At 38.0% G+C, this 17,484-nt stretch overlaps 1 protein-coding gene across 23 annotated transcripts in view; it reads right to left on the bottom strand.

Annotated features, from left to right (window-relative positions):
* Nucleotides 1-14,560, bottom strand: part of ctnnd1 (catenin (cadherin-associated protein), delta 1) — a 105,460-nt gene extending 90,900 nt beyond the window's left edge. For 5 of the 23 annotated variants that reach the window (XM_061908732.1, XM_061908699.1, XM_061908758.1 and 2 more), the window contains exons 1-2: nucleotides 14,460-14,534; nucleotides 12,374-12,423 (exon numbers count right to left, since the gene is read on the bottom strand). Coding sequence is in view for 3 of the 23 variants with exons in the window: in XM_061908742.1 (XP_061764726.1) it covers nucleotides 12,320-12,393 (74 nt within the window). In the remaining 20 variants the exon portion in view is untranslated. Of the gene's footprint in view, nucleotides 1-12,319; nucleotides 12,424-14,459 lie in introns of those variants that run through there. The other 18 variants (XM_061908815.1, XM_061908783.1, XM_061908833.1 and 15 more) reach the window with 15 other exon arrangements.
* Between the last annotated feature and the right edge of the window lie 2,924 nt (nucleotides 14,561-17,484).

The following is a 17,484-nucleotide window of genomic DNA, read 5'->3' as shown; positions in this document are numbered from 1 at the left end:
GACATCTGCACCGTAACACAACATAAACACAACAAAACAAATACCCAAAAGCCCTTGCAGCACTAACTCTTCCAGGACGTTACAATATACACCCCTGGTACCACCTACACCCCCCCCCCACTCCTGCCCACCTCAACCTCCTCATGCTCTCTCAGGGAGAGCATGTCCCAAATTCTAAGCTGCTGTTTTGCGGCATGTCAAAAAAAATAATGCACTTTGTGACTTCAATAATAAATATGGCAGTGCCATGTTGGCATTTTTTTCCATAACTTGAGTTGATTTATTCTGAAAAACCTTGTTACATTGTTTAATGCAACCAGCGGAGCATCACAACAAAATTAGGCATAAAAATGTGTTACTTCCACGACTGTATATATCGGTATCGGTTGATATCAGTATCGGTAATAAAGAGTCGGACAATATCGGATTATTGGATATCAGCACAAAAGCAATTATCGGACATTTTTAAAGATTTTGCATGTCAAATTCTGTTTCGGCTGTTGTAATCTGACCAAATAGGGGTCAGAGTTTTGTTTTCAACTAAGCTCCTATCATTTGTTTGAAAAAAGAAAAACTTGGTCAACTTTTATGAATGCAATTAACCTTTTTGTAAGCCCACCAAACGAGACCTGGGCCGATATTCAATTAGTCAATTAATCTAATGGTAAATTAAAATGAACTCGATAACTTTGCCAGCCTAGATAAACTGCCATGTGCATGCGTGTATACAGACTGCAAAAACGGTCATTCTTTGCATCGGTTTTAGCAGCTGCGATCGTTATACTTCTTGTCATTCATGAAGTGTCTTTGTGCAGAGATGTGAGGTCGTTAGCATGCACCCAGTGCAACAAGTTAGCCCGTGACGACTGACACGGGCAGCAACAGTAGGCATTTGGAGGGGAAAAAAACAAATGCCACGGCACCAGAGGGGGAATATTTCAGTTTTAAACCTTTGGACCAAGATGAGCCTATCAACGCTGAGGAGACCGTTTGCCCAATGTACTCGAAAGTGGTGCCAACAAAAAAAAACCTATACAAACTTGCAAGCCTATGTGAAACACAACCGCCAACAAAAAAAAAAACCTATACAAACTTGTAAGCCTATGTGAAACACAACCACTCGACTCAATATTTCAAAGTGCACAAAGAAATGGCGTGCGCTCACAGAAACTGTGGTTCAAGACATCGCCATGACATACTGCCGTTTAAAACTGTTAAAAAACTAGCCCTTGCAAAAGTCTGATAGACATTTGTCATGTTATTTTTACGTTTTCTTGCCCGGAAACCGCCAGACTAAAGTTGTGTTGCATATGGCTTGTTAATAAAACTACTTATACCGTAGCATTTATGTTGTTACTCTGCAGTTTGGTTCCAAAGGTCCTACCTTGATTGTCAGTTAAGTAATGTATAAATGTACCTCTGCCTACATGTTCAATACTGACGTGCAACTTTGTTTGTCAATACTGTATTTAGCCATTTTGTGTATATTTTATATATTTGCCCCAGTCCCTCCTTAACAGAGCCAGAGACAATTTTATTGATTTGGTTGTGATTTTTATTAATTTTACCGTTTTATGTTTTTTTTTAACCTGGAGATATCAAAGTTTACATTCCAATTACGATGTTAAATTATAAAAGCAATACAAGCTTATTGCATTAGTGAGGGCATATTTGCATTAGTATTATGTATTATCATTACAGTAGTGGTTAATTTGTTCAAAAAATATTGTTGACAATAACATCGTTTATCAGTAATATTGTTTAGGACAATATATTGTTCACTAAAATGTTTTATTGGCCCAAGCCTACTCCACAGTCCGTACATACGTGTAAAAATGCCTTATGTTCTTAAAGCACTTAATACACTCTACACAAATCAGCCATGTCAAATCAGACCAATGAAATTACTGAACAGTTCACAGAAGACCAATCACATTAAATCACAGGCACTCACACAATCATTCATCCAGCAATTTATTTAGCCTGTTACGCACACAATGTAGCCCCAAAGCCGAGGACAATACGGCCATTCGAAAAGTAAAAATCCGCTGCACGGAAAATAAATCCACCACCACCACCAAAGGCCAGACCACCCTGGGTCAAAGAAGACAGCACAAGCCCAGAGGCAACCTGCCTTGAGATGATAGCGAAAGCAAAAACAAAGCAGAGAAAACGCAGAACAAAGAAACTCTGAGTCCCTAACTCTGACACAGAGCTGTTTACACAAAAGATAAGCAGTTTGATTTTTGCATTATGTTTCCTTACTGCAGGGCTGGGCGATATGGACAAAAACGAATATCCCTGTATTTTTAGTTTGTATCGTGGTAAAAGATCTATATCGGTATTTTAAACAAAACGTACAAAGTGTTTAGTTTAAACTCAACACCACATTACTGTTAATACCAGTGTTTTGAAAATTATTTAAAAAAAATAATGAATAATAGTTACTTGTTATTTAACCAAAAACAGTAACCTAAATACTAATATACCGGTAATTACTCTGTAATAAATGTAATGAATTACTCGGGATAGTAATTAATGCTAATAACTTTAAATATATGTCATATGCAGTAGAAAGAACTTTATGAGAGCAGCATGTGTGTACCTTTAAAAGGCGTCTTATGCCAATCGACGTGTGACATCAGCGAGGGTTTCAGCTGAACTGTTTTTGTTAGCTTTAGCAGTTAGTCGGCGCTGATGGCTGTTCTGTAGAATCTTTTCACTAGCTTGTGTTACCTCTGGTTAAAAAAGAGGGGCAGTCGTCCGCCCCCGGCAGCGCATGAAAAACCCTACCCGCACGCCGGATCCTTGCCCAGCCACGGTGCCTGACGGGCATACCGGCGGCCGGCGTAGCAAAGGTACATAAAAAGATATCGATATGGTGGTATTGTCTCAAATATATATCTTTAGAAAATATACCAGTAATAACTCAAATACTAGTAAACCACCCAGCCCTACCTTACTGTACCAAAAAAGACCGAAACATGACCTAAAAGCAAGGTACGTACCGAAACACAATTATGGCATATTGCCCACCCCTATTTGTCAGCTTTTCTAAAAAATGGAAAGAGACAATTATACAGTCAAATACAAGTGGGAACTTGTAAAAAGATATGTAATTCAGTACTACTAGCTTTTAAAAGAGACCAATTATGCAAACCAACTTTTCTTGCCTGGTTGTAGCTGCTTTTGTGTATTTCAGATCCCCATAAGCCCCGAAAATTGTTAATAAACGAGGGATTTATTTGCATCTAACAAGTCCGTCTCTCAAAACAGCATATTTTCAGCAGCAGTCAAAAAAAGTATTTACAGAACAGTCTATGCAAAATGTTGACCAAAGAACCATCGCCACAAGTTATGTAGATCAAAAGGAAGTGTTTAAAACCAGAAAATAAATCATAATACGACCCCTTTAAAGTTGTTAATATGTTAAAAGTATGATCTGCCCTCTCCCTTGACTGATCACCAGCCGCAGCAAAGTTCTTGCAAACACAGCTACCCACGGTTCACAGACTTCCAGGCAACTCTGCAAGATAAGCAGACTTGTCAATACTCAGGACACCAACAGTTTCTCCATTTGTTTATGCTTCTCCAGTTGTGTTGGCTACAATTAAATGTACGACTGCGCTATGGTAGGTGCTGATTTTTGCTACTCTAAGCTTTAGTACTTTTTTTAACAAGGAAGTGGAAGGATTCGATGTGCTCTAAGCTCGTTGGCACTAGGCCAAGTGGTTAAATGGTTAACTTTACAGCTCTGTGCATCTTCTATATGCAGTCTGCCTTATTAATTCCCAACATAACAGAGGTGTAGTATAATGCAACAAATTAAGGTCACCTAGCTGAATCTGCTATCAATGCTAGTATGTGTTATTCACAGTAGTGCATTGAAAAAACAATTGCACCAAAGCAACTCAACACTAGGACGAGTGACAGCAGAGCAGAAGAATCAGTCCTTAGTTGAGCTACACTATATAAAAGTAGAGGAAACAATTATTTTAATTTTACCAAACTGATTCTGTCATGTAAGGGTAGAAATGCCAGCAATCACCAGCATGTCATGACATATGTGGAACGTGTGGCTACTGAGCTTCAGACAACCCTTGGAACGCAACTGTATGCCAGTGGTATGCTTAAAATTTACGTCTCTCTCGCTCGCCTTCACTTGGAAGTACAGCACCACGGCCAGCAAGTACTGTACTAGGCAGAAAGTAAGGCTGCTCATCTAACCAATTTTAATCACGATCACAGCTGCTACGATTAAATGAAGGTGATGTTCTACGGTTAACATTTTAAAAGCAAGCTCTACTGCAAATCGAATGAAGTACTTTTACATTACTGGCCACAAAAGAGCAACAGCTGCCCGCTCCAGAGGCCATTGTCTAATCCATTATTATTTGTGTTTCTGTTCATGATTAGTATCAGTTAGTATCTGTCAGTTTTTTTAAATTACATGATGTCTTGGATGAACTAGACCCAGTCGTTCAGACTGCAGTCGCATTAGATACAGATCTGATTCAGGCCTCGAATTGTAACTTTTTAAGGACAAGTCAAGTGTTGCCTTAAAGGAGGCTCCTATTTTAAGTTATGTACATTTATATGTACATGCAGATGCTGTATCGGGACAGATCCATAAAGAGTTTGAGCAGAAATATGTTGTATAGGAATTAACTATACACAATAACACATTAACAAAATGATGTCTCAAATGTTTTTTAAATCAATACCTTCGTGACATAAAAAAACAAGTTATGTAAAAAAAAAATATGGCGTTTAATTTTTTATAAAACACAAAGCACTTTGGCAAATGAAGGTAAAGTCGAATAAATAAGATGTGATCTTCTCCAGCACACTGTGTGGTTCAGTACAACACTTTGGCCAACAACAAAATAAAACAGGAGTGACACTTCACACATCGAATACACAATTTTCACAGCCAGTGTTAAATTTGATGAGGTGACAAAACATTTAAGCTAGTCCTGATGTTATTTGAACAGTGATAGTTTGCAGTTAAAAGAGTGAACAAAACCCAGTAAACAAAGTAAAGACTTTCTAAACAAGTTGTGACAATGTTATCGACACATCACCTGCAGCATGTTTCCTCACCTCATTAACTCTCAATCACAGAAGCTGATGGATGCTGTTTTGTCAAAAAGAAAGCAACATCATATAATGTTTCTCATTCGCTTTTTACTTTTAGTGTGGGGACAAATGTGGCTGTCTCCAATATTGTCCACACCTGTCTCCATCTAACAGTGCGCTCTTAAACGTACAGTGGGAAGCAAGGGAAAATGACTGTAGCGTCCCGGAAGAGTTGGCGCTGCAAAGAATTCTGGGAATTTTTTCAGTTGTGTTTATGTTGTGTTGCAGATATTCACCCTTAATGTCATTGTTGTTAGGTGTGGTCTCACTATATGGCACAGCTTTATGACGGTGTTGGCATCGTTTATACGGCAACATGATCAATAAATATTACCATGAGAGGCAGCTTTTCTTGACAACCTCAATCAAAAAACATTATCATTCTGTCCAACGCTAACTGGCGGTAAACCGTTTTTTTGTAGGGGACATTTCTGTAGCAAAGTTTGTGTGTTGATGGTCCTCAATGATTATAAAGCCCATGTACGCATGCGCCTGACTTTGTGTTGCCTAAAATACATTAATAAACGACGGGATTTCGGTACTTATTAACGCAGAGGGTATTACTAACAGTCTGGATCGCAAATTATCATTCTGGCGTTGACATTACATCCCTCGTCCATTACCAAGTAAAAAATCAAAGGCGGTCACGGCATGTTGTTTCTGCAAATGTTGGTAATAATGTAGGGCATTACGGCAAATGATGCATGCATACATGCATACATACATACATACATACATATATATGCAGTGTTTCCCCCTGAATATTTGTTAAGGTGGTGTCTCTCAAGGGGGAAGGAAGCGCCTATCCGTCCGCCTATCCCGGGCGGACGGACAGTGTACGTCTCCATCTCTACAGACTGGTGAAGTAGGCCGGCTTCGTTGCGTGAAGAAGCCTACAATTTTTGGTGGTTTTCAGCTCCGTGTGCTGAATGGCAATATACAATATACTGACTCCATGCGTTCTGAATCCACACTGCTGATTGTCTTTTGCATTGGCTCTGAATACGCACTGCTGAGTGGTTGTTACATGCGCTCTGAATAAGCACTGCTAAATGGCTGTTACCGCTCTGCGTGTAACCAATAAGATGGTTGGGACAATGCTGGGTGCTGCAGAGGCATACTGACAGAGGCAGAGGCAGAACAAAGTGTAGCAACTTAAGACATTATTTTAGCACCAAATGATAATATAAATACATTTAATAAAGTCCAATACAAACAGGGCAACAAGAAAAGTATCCTACACTTCTCTTTTGGAAAGTAAATCTGAACAGCCGATACAGCTGGACAGGACTTTATTATTTTTTTAAATAAACAAATAAAAAATAAAAAAAATCTATAAATATATATATATATATGTATATATATATATATATATATATATATACATACATACATACATACATACATATACAGTGGGGCAAAAAGTATTTAGTCAGCCACCGATTGTACAAGTTCTCCCACTTAAAATGATGACAGAGGTCCGTAATTTTCATCATAGGTACACTTCAACTGTGAGAGACAGAATGTGAAAAAAAATCCAGGAATTCACATTGTATGAATTTTAAAGAATTTATTTGTAAATTATGGTGGAAAATAAGTATTTGGTCAACTATTCAAAGCTCTCACTGATGGAAGGAGGTTTTGGCTCAAAATCTCACGATACATGGCCCCATTCATTCTTTCCTTAACACGGATCAATCGTCCAGTCCCCTTAGCAGAAAAACAGCTCAAAGCATGATGTTTCCACCCCCATGCTTCACAATAGGTCTGGTGTTCTTGGGATGCAACTCAGTATTCTTCTTCCTCCAAACACAACAAGTTGAGTTTATACCAAAAAGTTCTGTTTTGGTTTCATCTGATCACATAGCATTCTCCTATGTGCTCTCTGGCAAACTTCAGACGGGCCTGGACATGCACTGGCTTAAGCAGGGAGACACGTCTGGAACTGCAGGATTTGATTCCCTGTCGGCTTAGTGTGTTTCTGATTGTAACTTTTGTCACTTTGGTCCCAGCTCTCTGCAGGTCATTCACCAGGTCCCCTGGAATTTTTGCTCACCGTTCTCATGATCATTATGACCCCACGGGATGAGATCTTGTGTGCAGCCCCAGATCGAGGGAGATTATCAGTGGTCTTGTATGTCTTCCATTTTCTGATAATTGCTCCCACAGTTGATTTTTTTCACACCAAGCTGCTTGCCTATTGTATATTCACTTTTCCCAGTCTGGTGTAAGTCTACAATTCTTTTCCTGGTGTCCTTCGACAACTCTTTAGTCTTGGCCATAATGGAGTTTGAAGTCTGACTGTTTGAGGCTGTGGACAGGTGTCTTTTATACAGATAACGAGTTCAAACAAGTGACATTAATAAAGGTAACGAGTGGAGGACAGAAGAGCTTCTTAAAGAAGAAGTTACAGGTCTGTGAGAGCCAGAGATCTTCCTTGTTTGAAGTGACCAAATATTTATTTGCCACCATAATTTACAAATAAATTCATTAATATTCCTACAATGTGAATTCCTGTTTTTATTTTCACATACTGTCTCTCACAGTTGAAGTGTACCTATGATGAAAATTACAGACCTCTGTCATCATTTTTAGTGGGAGAACTTGCACAATCGGTGGCTGACTAAACACTTGTTTGCCCCACTGCATATAAATGCCTTACAACACAAATTTTATTGCAAATAATCTAAAAACAGAGAACGCCTTCTGATTGACACAGGAAATTATGCTCTACAAGTCAACCAATCACAGGCCTTTTCTTGAAAGGACTTACAAGCGGAAGAACGAGACAGTGTAGCATACGCTTGCCTCTTGACACAGACGTAATGTTTTGTTATGTTTGATAGCACTCATAAAGCCTGCATTGCGCAGAAATCAGCGATGAGGGAAAAAAAAGCAAATGTTGTGATGCGTTTTTTAAATTAATTTAAGTATGCTTAAAATGATCCAAAATACGTAAATATTAAAATGTTATAAATGTGCCCCTTACTACATTACATATATACTTACATCATGTTTATATACCTCTAACAGATGTATATAAACACTCCCACAGGGTCCATTGTAAGTGGACTTTTGATTGCATGTATTTAATATTTCGAATGCATTAAACAAAATCCGTTGTCATATCTTTCATAGTGATTCCGAACGATAGGCAAAATTCCAAAATAGTGGAGTTTCCCTTTAATCCCATATTCAGATTCCAGAAAACAGAGTGAGATGTTCTACCTCTTGTGCAAAACACAAATGCATAAAATTACTTAACACATTAAAATGACTAGTAAAACATTTAAAACACAACAACCAACTTCTAAAACATTAAAAATGACTCTAAAACACATCACTATAAAGACTTCTAAAACAAATTAAAAACAGAATGAGGTGTTTGCATCCTTTGCGAGCACATACACTCGGTGGCCTTGTGGGTGAACAGTGAAAGTGAATGGAAGACCTGAAGGATAAAATAAATTACGAGTGCGCATCATCAGTAGTGTTCCTCTGGGTCACTGGGTGTTTCGGCCTTTAACACTATACACCCTCTCCAGAGGCGGACAGCTACAGGATGATCAGACCTGAGCTTGCGACCCAAGTTCAATTAGCCATGAAAGTCACCTTGTTGGCAGACATATCAGGGGACCATGCATGGCAGGGGCATCCGGTTCCCTGAGTCAGATTTTGGTCTGCCTGACCAAAATCCCATAAATCACAGGAATGCAAAAACAATTAGAAAACAAATACTGTATTGATGTGTTATATGTTTTATACTGCAAAAAAGTAGACACTAGATGGCAGTAAAAGCTAGGAATTTAACGATATTAAATTTCTAGGTATTCTATTTTTGCTGTATACGTCTAAAAAAAAAAAAGCTTGGTAAAAATGCCAGTGTTTAAAAGGAAGTGTCAGGAATGTTTAGTATAAGCACACTTACTGTAATTGAACACAAACAAAGTAAAATATTCCAGTCGCATTTAATACAAGTATTTCTAAGTGCAAATATTTAAAAGAATACTGTATTTAAAGTAACTGTGAACATTCACTGTTGCAAGTGTAAAAGATTAACGTACAATTTAATGTCTTCCAACTTATACTTAGTGGGAAGCAGTGTTCTTACAGTGGTATTTTTTTATATTAGTCTGGAAAATGTTTCTCAGAAAAGTAAACTAATAATATAACTTTTAATGACAAAAAAACCTTCACAAACTGATGTTTCGCTTCTTTGGCTTCAAATATCTTTTCAGCTTGACGGTGCATCAGGCGGCGACTTGTCTAGCCCTGCCTTACGCCCGAGTCAACTAGAATAGGCTCCAGCCCCACGCGACACCGAGAGACAAGCGGTAGAAAAATAGATTGATGGATTTAGGACGTATCAAGTAGATTTTTCATTACTCATATTTCCTGCGCTGAACATTTTTTGGGGGTGATTTCCCACCATGCAGTGCGGCGAGAAGAGCTGGCCGTGTTACCTTGGAAACACTCGAAACAAAGGTGGCTAGACGTAATGTTTTGTTATGTTTGATAGCACTCATAAAGCCTGCATTGCGCAGAAATCAGCGATGAGGGAAAAAAAAGCAAATGTTGTGATGCGTTTTTTAAATTAATTTAAGTATGCTTAAAATGATCCAAAATACGTAAATATTAAAATGTTATAAATGTGCCCCTTACTACATTACATATATACTTACATCATGTTTATATACCTCTAACAGATGTATATAAACACTCCCACAGGGTCCATTGTAAGTGGACTTTTGATTGCATGTATTTAATATTTCGAATGCATTAAACAAAATCCGTTGTCATATCTTTCATAGTGATTCCGAACGATAGGCAAAATTCCAAAATAGTGGAGTTTCCCTTTAATCCCATATTCAGATTCCAGAAAACAGAGTGAGATGTTCTACCTCTTGTGCAAAACACAAATGCATAAAATTACTTAACACATTAAAATGACTAGTAAAACATTTAAAACACAACAACCAACTTCTAAAACATTAAAAATGACTCTAAAACACATCACTATAAAGACTTCTAAAACAAATTAAAAACAGAATGAGGTGTTTGCATCCTTTGCGAGCACATACACTCGGTGGCCTTGTGGGTGAACAGTGAAAGTGAATGGAAGACCTGAAGGATAAAATAAATTACGAGTGCGCATCATCAGTAGTGTTCCTCTGGGTCACTGGGTGTTTCGGCCTTTAACACTATACACCCTCTCCAGAGGCGGACATCTACAGGATGATCAGACCTGAGCTTGCGACCCAAGTTCAATTAGCCATGAAAGTCACCTTGTTGGCAGACATATCAGGGGACCATGCATGGCAGGGGCGTCCGGTTCCCTGAGTCAGATTTTGGTCTGCCTGACCAAAATCCCATAAATCACAGGAATGCAAAAACAATTAGAAAACAAATACTGTATTGATGTGTTATATGTTTTATACTGCAAAAAAGTAGACACTAGATGGCAGTAAAAGCTAGGAATTTAACGATATTAAATTTCTAGGTATTCTATTTTTGCTGTATACGTCTAAAAAAAAAAAAAGCTTGGTAAAAATGCCAGTGTTTAAAAGGAAGTGTCAGGAATGTTTAGTATAAGCACACTTACTGTAATTGAACACAAACAAAGTAAAATATTCCAGTCGCATTTAATACAAGTATTTCTAAGTGCAAATATTTAAAAGAATACTGTATTTAAAGTAACTGTGAACATTCACTGTTGCAAGTGTAAAAGATTAACGTACAATTTAATGTCTTCCAACTTATACTTAGTGGGAAGCAGTGTTCTTACAGTGGTATTTTTTTATATTAGTCTGGAAAATGTTTCTCAGAAAAGTAAACTAATAATATAACTTTTAATGACAAAAAAACCTTCACAAACTGATGTTTCGCTTCTTTGGCTTCAAATATCTTTTCAGCTTGACGGTGCATCAGGCGGCGACTTGTCTAGCCCTGCCTTACGCCCGAGTCAACTAGAATAGGCTCCAGCCCCACGCGACACCGAGAGACAAGCGGTAGAAAAATAGATTGATGGATTTAGGACGTATCAAGTAGATTTTTCATTACTCATATTTCCTGCGCTGAACATTTTTTGGGGGTGATTTCCCACCATGCAGTGCGGCGAGAAGAGCTGGCCGTGTTACCTTGGAAACACTCGAAACAAAGGTGGCTAGATTTGCATTGCAGATTGCAAATTTTCTTACCTCTGCCAAAGACTTTATGTTTTGGCCCGGGCTTATTTGTCTGTTTGTTAGCAACATAAATCAACCAGATATTGACAGACTTAATGTGCAAAAAAACTATTTATTTGATCTAACGAGTACGAACATCCTTCACTTCCTGCTTACGTCGCTCAATGGCCCCACCTTTCCGGTCCCGAGATATGCAGAGGACTCAGGGAGATGTAGTTTTTGTACAGACCCGGCTAACGCGAAAACGTCAGAAAGAAAACTACACTCACAAAGTTTTCATTTGATACCGTCACACGTCACTGTATTATTGAAAAGGCTTTGAAACCGAAACTCTGCAGTATTTATAATACGGTTACATACCTAGTAAAAGCACATAGTCTGAGTTCACTGACACATTACTGTAGTGTTTTAATTCATTACAACTAAGCAATAAGTTATTATAATTACAAAAACAAACATTATCAAAGGCTCTCTTGTCTGCGGACTGCTCTGTTGTCCACAATTTGCAGATATTCTCAGTGTATGTTTCACGCTTAAAGTATCGTCCATCTTAAACAATGTATGTTCCAACAGTATGTTCGTTAACAGCATTTGTAAACTGTTGAGCGCAATCAATGGCGCAAATCTTGATTGGTAAATGAGAGATGATGAGACATTGTCATTACACTTGAGCATCTCCAACATGTAAGTCCTGCCTCTTTGCTGGGTCAGCATTGCAAAGGAAAACATAATCCTAAATGCCTAACCAACAACGTTATTGCTGTTCAAAAGGAAAAAAACAAACACGCTGCAACCGTCACGCGGTAATCACAATTCGGTTGAAGCAGAGAGACAGGGAGGAGTGTGTGGATAGAAGCTTCTGAGAGCGACACACCCATCATGGTTTAAAAGCCCGTCATTACAGAGACTCACAAATGATAGCTCTGCCTTAAACAACAGGCTGCACTGCAAAGACTTCTGATTCTTACAGACAACATGGCTTAGAATGAATTCACCTCTCAGATAAGGGAAAGAGTCTGAACATATTTGAAGAAATAGCTTGTTCAAACCTGCCCTCAATATCTGGCATCTCTGTTCCAGCAGGTAAACGTTGTCATACCTGCGGGCCAGATGCAAAGCATGTCAGTAACACAAACTAACCCAGTATTTTTCAACCAGTGTGCCGTGAAATACAGTCTGGTGTGCTGTGGGAGATTATGTCATTTCACCTAGCTGGGTTAAAAGTATTTTATACAAACCAGTAGTTATGATCTGCGAATAATTTACCGTTGTTGAGTGTCTGTCCTATCTAGAGCTCGGCAGAGTAACCGTGTAATACTCTTCCATATCAGTAGGTGGCAGCAGGTAGCTAATTGCTTTGTAGATGTCAGGAATGATGACGATGGTTTGTCAAGATCTTAATACGTAGATGACAGTGGGAGGCAGCGTTAAGGTAAAGAAAAAATAAACAAAAGGTAAGTGCCGCTAAGAAAAGGCATTGAAGCTTAGGGAAGGCTATGAAAAAACGAAACTAAAAACTGCACTGGCTGCAAAGTAAACAAAAACAGTCCAACAATGCTGGACGACAGCAAAGACTTACAGCGTGCGGAGCAGAGACAGCATCCACAAAGTACATCCGAACATGACGCGGCAATCAAAAATGTCCCCACAAAGAAAGATAGCGTCCGCACAACTGAAATAGTCTTATTCTTGATTGCTAAAACAAAGCCGGTGCGGGTAATATCGCTCAAAGGAAGACATGAAACTGCTACAGGAAAATACCAAAAAAACAGGAAAAAGCCACTAAAATATAAGAGCAAGACAAGAACTAAAACACTACACACAGAAAAACACCAAAAAACTCCAGATAATTAACGGCATGACATGACAGGTCGTGACAGCTTTTGAGACAAAAGCTATTGTGATGCATGGTTGGTTATGGTTTGAGCTAAACAATTGCGAGAACAACATTTTACTGTCGATAGCGACAGCCGAGTTTAATCTTTTTATGTTTTCTGCTGGTTTCTATAAAAAAAATTGTGCCTTAGCTAAAAAAAGGGTGAAAAACACTGGACTAACCAACTGGCCGACAGCATGTATCACTGTGACATATATGCATGCATCTTCTGCATTGTTTTAAAGGCAGTGCAAAACTTGCCAGCCTCACTCCACCAGTGATCCACAACAGCAGATCCCTGCCAATCCCACTGAAAGTTGAGAAGGTGCAAGCCTGCACAAAAGACATTGAAAAATGAAACGAAGCACGCCTGTTATCTTGCCACACCCCACACGTCCGGACCCACGCAACAGGTTCTTGCTTTTGTTGCGCCAGGTGAGTCTGCACCAACACAACCATTTCTGCTCCTCCTCCAACCAATGGAGCACTATGAACAACATTAAAAAATAAAAATTTGAATGAGCGAAACTTTCAGGAAGATTTCATCATGACACAAGCGATAAAGCCAGACTGGACTTTGACCTCACAGTCTGTGACACAGCGAGCGGGCTGGTCACTTCCGTGTATTCTAGTCACTCTGACTATTCCGTTTCCAACTATCCAGTTATCGAATAAATGCGTCCAATTTACCGTGTCCAATAATCGAACATAATATATATATATAGGTAGATAGACATATAGATTAAAATGTCACTATTTTACCCACATCAATCATAAAGTTTAGAGTTATGTGTATTTAAATTGTGATAAACTTTGTACAGAAAATAAAGTTACGCATATACTGAGGGAACTATTAGCCCAAAATAAAACAACTCATAACATTTCGAACCAACAAATGGAGAAACATAGCATGTAGCTCCTGTTAGCTATCATGCTAACAACATTTACCAAATTAGAACCATTTTTTTTCTTTGCGGCGACAACACATCTCAAACAAGCGCAGCGACCATATTAATCACGAACCGCTTGTCAATGTTTTGTTTTTAATCATTCCGTAAGTGCCAGCGATGTAGTTTCAGGCCTAGCCTAGTCAAACCTAGCCTAGCCCGACTGCACATACGTTAAATCCGAATCTCAAACCGGAGAAGGAGTGAGTTCGGCCGTTATGAAAACCAAACACCAGTATGTAAAGTCGAGCAAAATACCTTCAATGTAGGAAATAAACAACCGCTGAAATTAAGGTCAGAGAAAACACCCACCTATGCAACTCCCTCTGTGTCAGGGTTGTTCACTCGACTGGGCTCTACCTTCTCCGAAGGAGGAAGAAGTGGGCGGTACCTGAGCAACGCCTGGGCGAAGGAGGGGACATGTACTCAGCATTTTTTAGGACATATGAAGATACATGTAAATATGATTGTAATTGTAACGTGTTCATTAGTTAGGACTATTGTTACAAGTTACATGCACTTTTTTGTACCCTGGCGGAGCATACTGTATTCACCTCCAACGTCTTAATTTCAATGTAAAGTTTATCAACTGTGCATTACACCGAATGCGTCATTTAAGTTGTACTTTAATATCGGACAGGTATACGTAAAGTCTAAGCAACATTCTGTATTTTCAGTTGCTTTCAAATACCACCCTCGCGTGGTATTTCCTCCACTTTGTTTTAAATGTGTTATTATTTTTTTTATATATGTTTTTTTTTTTTCAACATTTACAAACGGTTGAGAAATAATAATCAAAGTAAGTACAAAAACAGTACAAAAACCGTACAAAACAGCGCCACGGGTTGTATATATATATATATATATATATATATATATATATATATATATATATATATATATATATATATATATATATATATATATATATATTTATATATATATATATATATATATATATATATTTATATATATATATATATATATATATATATATATAGCACTTTCAGTAAATAACTTAAATTTGGAAAACAGCATCATTGTTTTCACAGCTTTTTGGTTGTTATAGGTAGAGAGTGTTTTAACGTAGAGTTCTGATTATTTTTTTAAAGGCACAAAAAACAGGTTGGGTATTGAGAAAACTTACATTTATGTATAAAACTTAGCCAATATTATAATGAGGTTGCAAAGGTATAATTCCCTTTCAAATGTTTTTTCATACAGTCGGATGGCGTGGTGAAGTGGGAGAGTGGCCGTGCGCAACTCGAGGGTCCCTGGTCCAATCCCCACCTAGTACCAAACTCGTCACGTCCGTTGTGTCCTGAGCAAGACACTTCACCCTTGCTCCTGATGCGTACTGGTTAGCGCCTTGCATGGCAGCTCCCTCCATCAGTGTGTGAATGTGAAAGTAATGTCAAAGCGCTTCAAGTACCTTGAAGGTAGAAAAGCACTTAAAAGTACAACCCATTTACCATTTACAGTGTAAATCCAAATAGCACATCTTTAAAACAAAGCACACATTTGTCATGAATATTGTCCAAGATGAAGCGACAGATGCCCTGCCATAGTGATCGAGTGCTTTCACAAGTCCAAAACAGGCGGTAAACAGTCTCTGGATGCATGTTACATAAGGTGCAGGTAACATCAATGTTCTTCTTGTACCTAACCATCATAATCTTGACAGGGTAATAATGATGAATGATTTTAATTTAATTTTAATGACTTTGTTGGTAAGTAAATACCTGTTAGGAAGGGACCACGTTTTGACCCAGCAGATGTCATTCACAACATTAATCCAGAGCGCAATTACATAGGAGACAGACACACAATCATTTTGGAATAAGCTGCAGATTTTTATGTTACTTTTCTGATCAAAGTAAAGTTTCCCCACATGAGTGTCAGGAGGATCATTCACAATGTTTACAGCGGAAAGAAGAGATGAATAAGCCCTGTACAACATAACAACAACTGTTGAGAGTCACAGGGACCTTAAAATGGTTGAGAAATTCTTGGTAATTAAAAAGTTTACCTTCCTTTTTGAAAAGCCGACTCACTAAAATAATATCATCCTTGAACCAATTGTTGAGGAAAAGAGATTTCCTTTTGAAAAATATGTCTTTATTGTTCAAAATGAAATATTTCGTAAATGAGAAATTGTGCTTGTATATAAGAGACCATGCTAGAAGGGCTTGTTTGTGGAAGTTTGGAAGAGCAACATAAATCCTATCAATGTTGTAGTTACACAATAGCAAAAATTTTAGGCCTCCAAGGTTAGAAAATACATGATGAGAAATGAAGTTCCTAATTGAGGTAGGGTCTTTCAAATAGTGTCTTATCCAATTAATCTTGAAGGTGTTGTTTAGTGTAGTATAATCCAGATAGTTTAGACCACCCTGATTGTAAATGTTCAACAGATTTCTTAATATAATGAATTTTATTTTTCCAAATAAAGTCAACAAGTATTTTGTCAATAATCTTACATATTTTTTGGTTAACATCTAAAGAAAGAGCCGCATACGTAAGCCTGGAGATACCTTCTGCTTCGGAAAATCTCTCTGTAGCATTGGTTAAATAATTTATTTGTTTTTTCTACCACTGGAGTAAAGTTCAAGACCGATCTAGAACTCTGATTTTTAGGGATAAGTATTCCTAGGTAATTTATACTATCCTTAACTGGAATTTGACATTAAGACATCCTTTTACTTTTCTTCACAGCCATTAGTTCACACTTATTCACATTCAGACAGAGACCAGAAGCCAAAGAGAAAACATGAATCACATCCGAGGCAAGAGGAATTTGAGAAGAGTTCTTCAAAAAGAGTGTTGTGTTGTGTTGTGAGCCAGTTGGCTGATAGTTATTTCTCTGTCTGATATGGACATCCCCCTTAAACGACTAGTTTTTATATGAACCGATAACAATTGGGTGGCTAACAAAAATAAATATGGCGAAATGGGACATCCTTGCTGTATCCCACGTTTTAATACGAATCTTGGAGATGTACCAGATTTTAGCTTTATCAAGCATTACCATTGGGGTATATTGTATATGCACCTTAGGAGGAGCTGCTCCAATTTCGTTGTTCTTTGAACCTGTTCATTGCAATAATGACAATAAAACTCTATTCTATTCTATTCTATTCTACCATTGTGGTACAAATTCTGGATTGTTTTGCGGAAAAAAATTGCCGAAGCCAAATTTGCCACGTGTCTTGAATATAAATTCATGTTCGATCGAGTCAAAAGCTTTGTAGAAGTCCAGGAAAAGAAGGAAGCTTTCATCATTAATGACCTCTGGGTAATCCAGTGATATGTGTCTCCCCCTCATAAATCCTAACTG

Source organism: Nerophis ophidion, linkage group LG01 (genome assembly GCF_033978795.1).
Source record: "Nerophis ophidion isolate RoL-2023_Sa linkage group LG01, RoL_Noph_v1.0, whole genome shotgun sequence".
NCBI classification, from domain to species: domain Eukaryota; kingdom Metazoa; phylum Chordata; class Actinopteri; order Syngnathiformes; family Syngnathidae; genus Nerophis; species Nerophis ophidion.
This window is presented reverse-complemented; position numbering and strand designations above follow the sequence as displayed.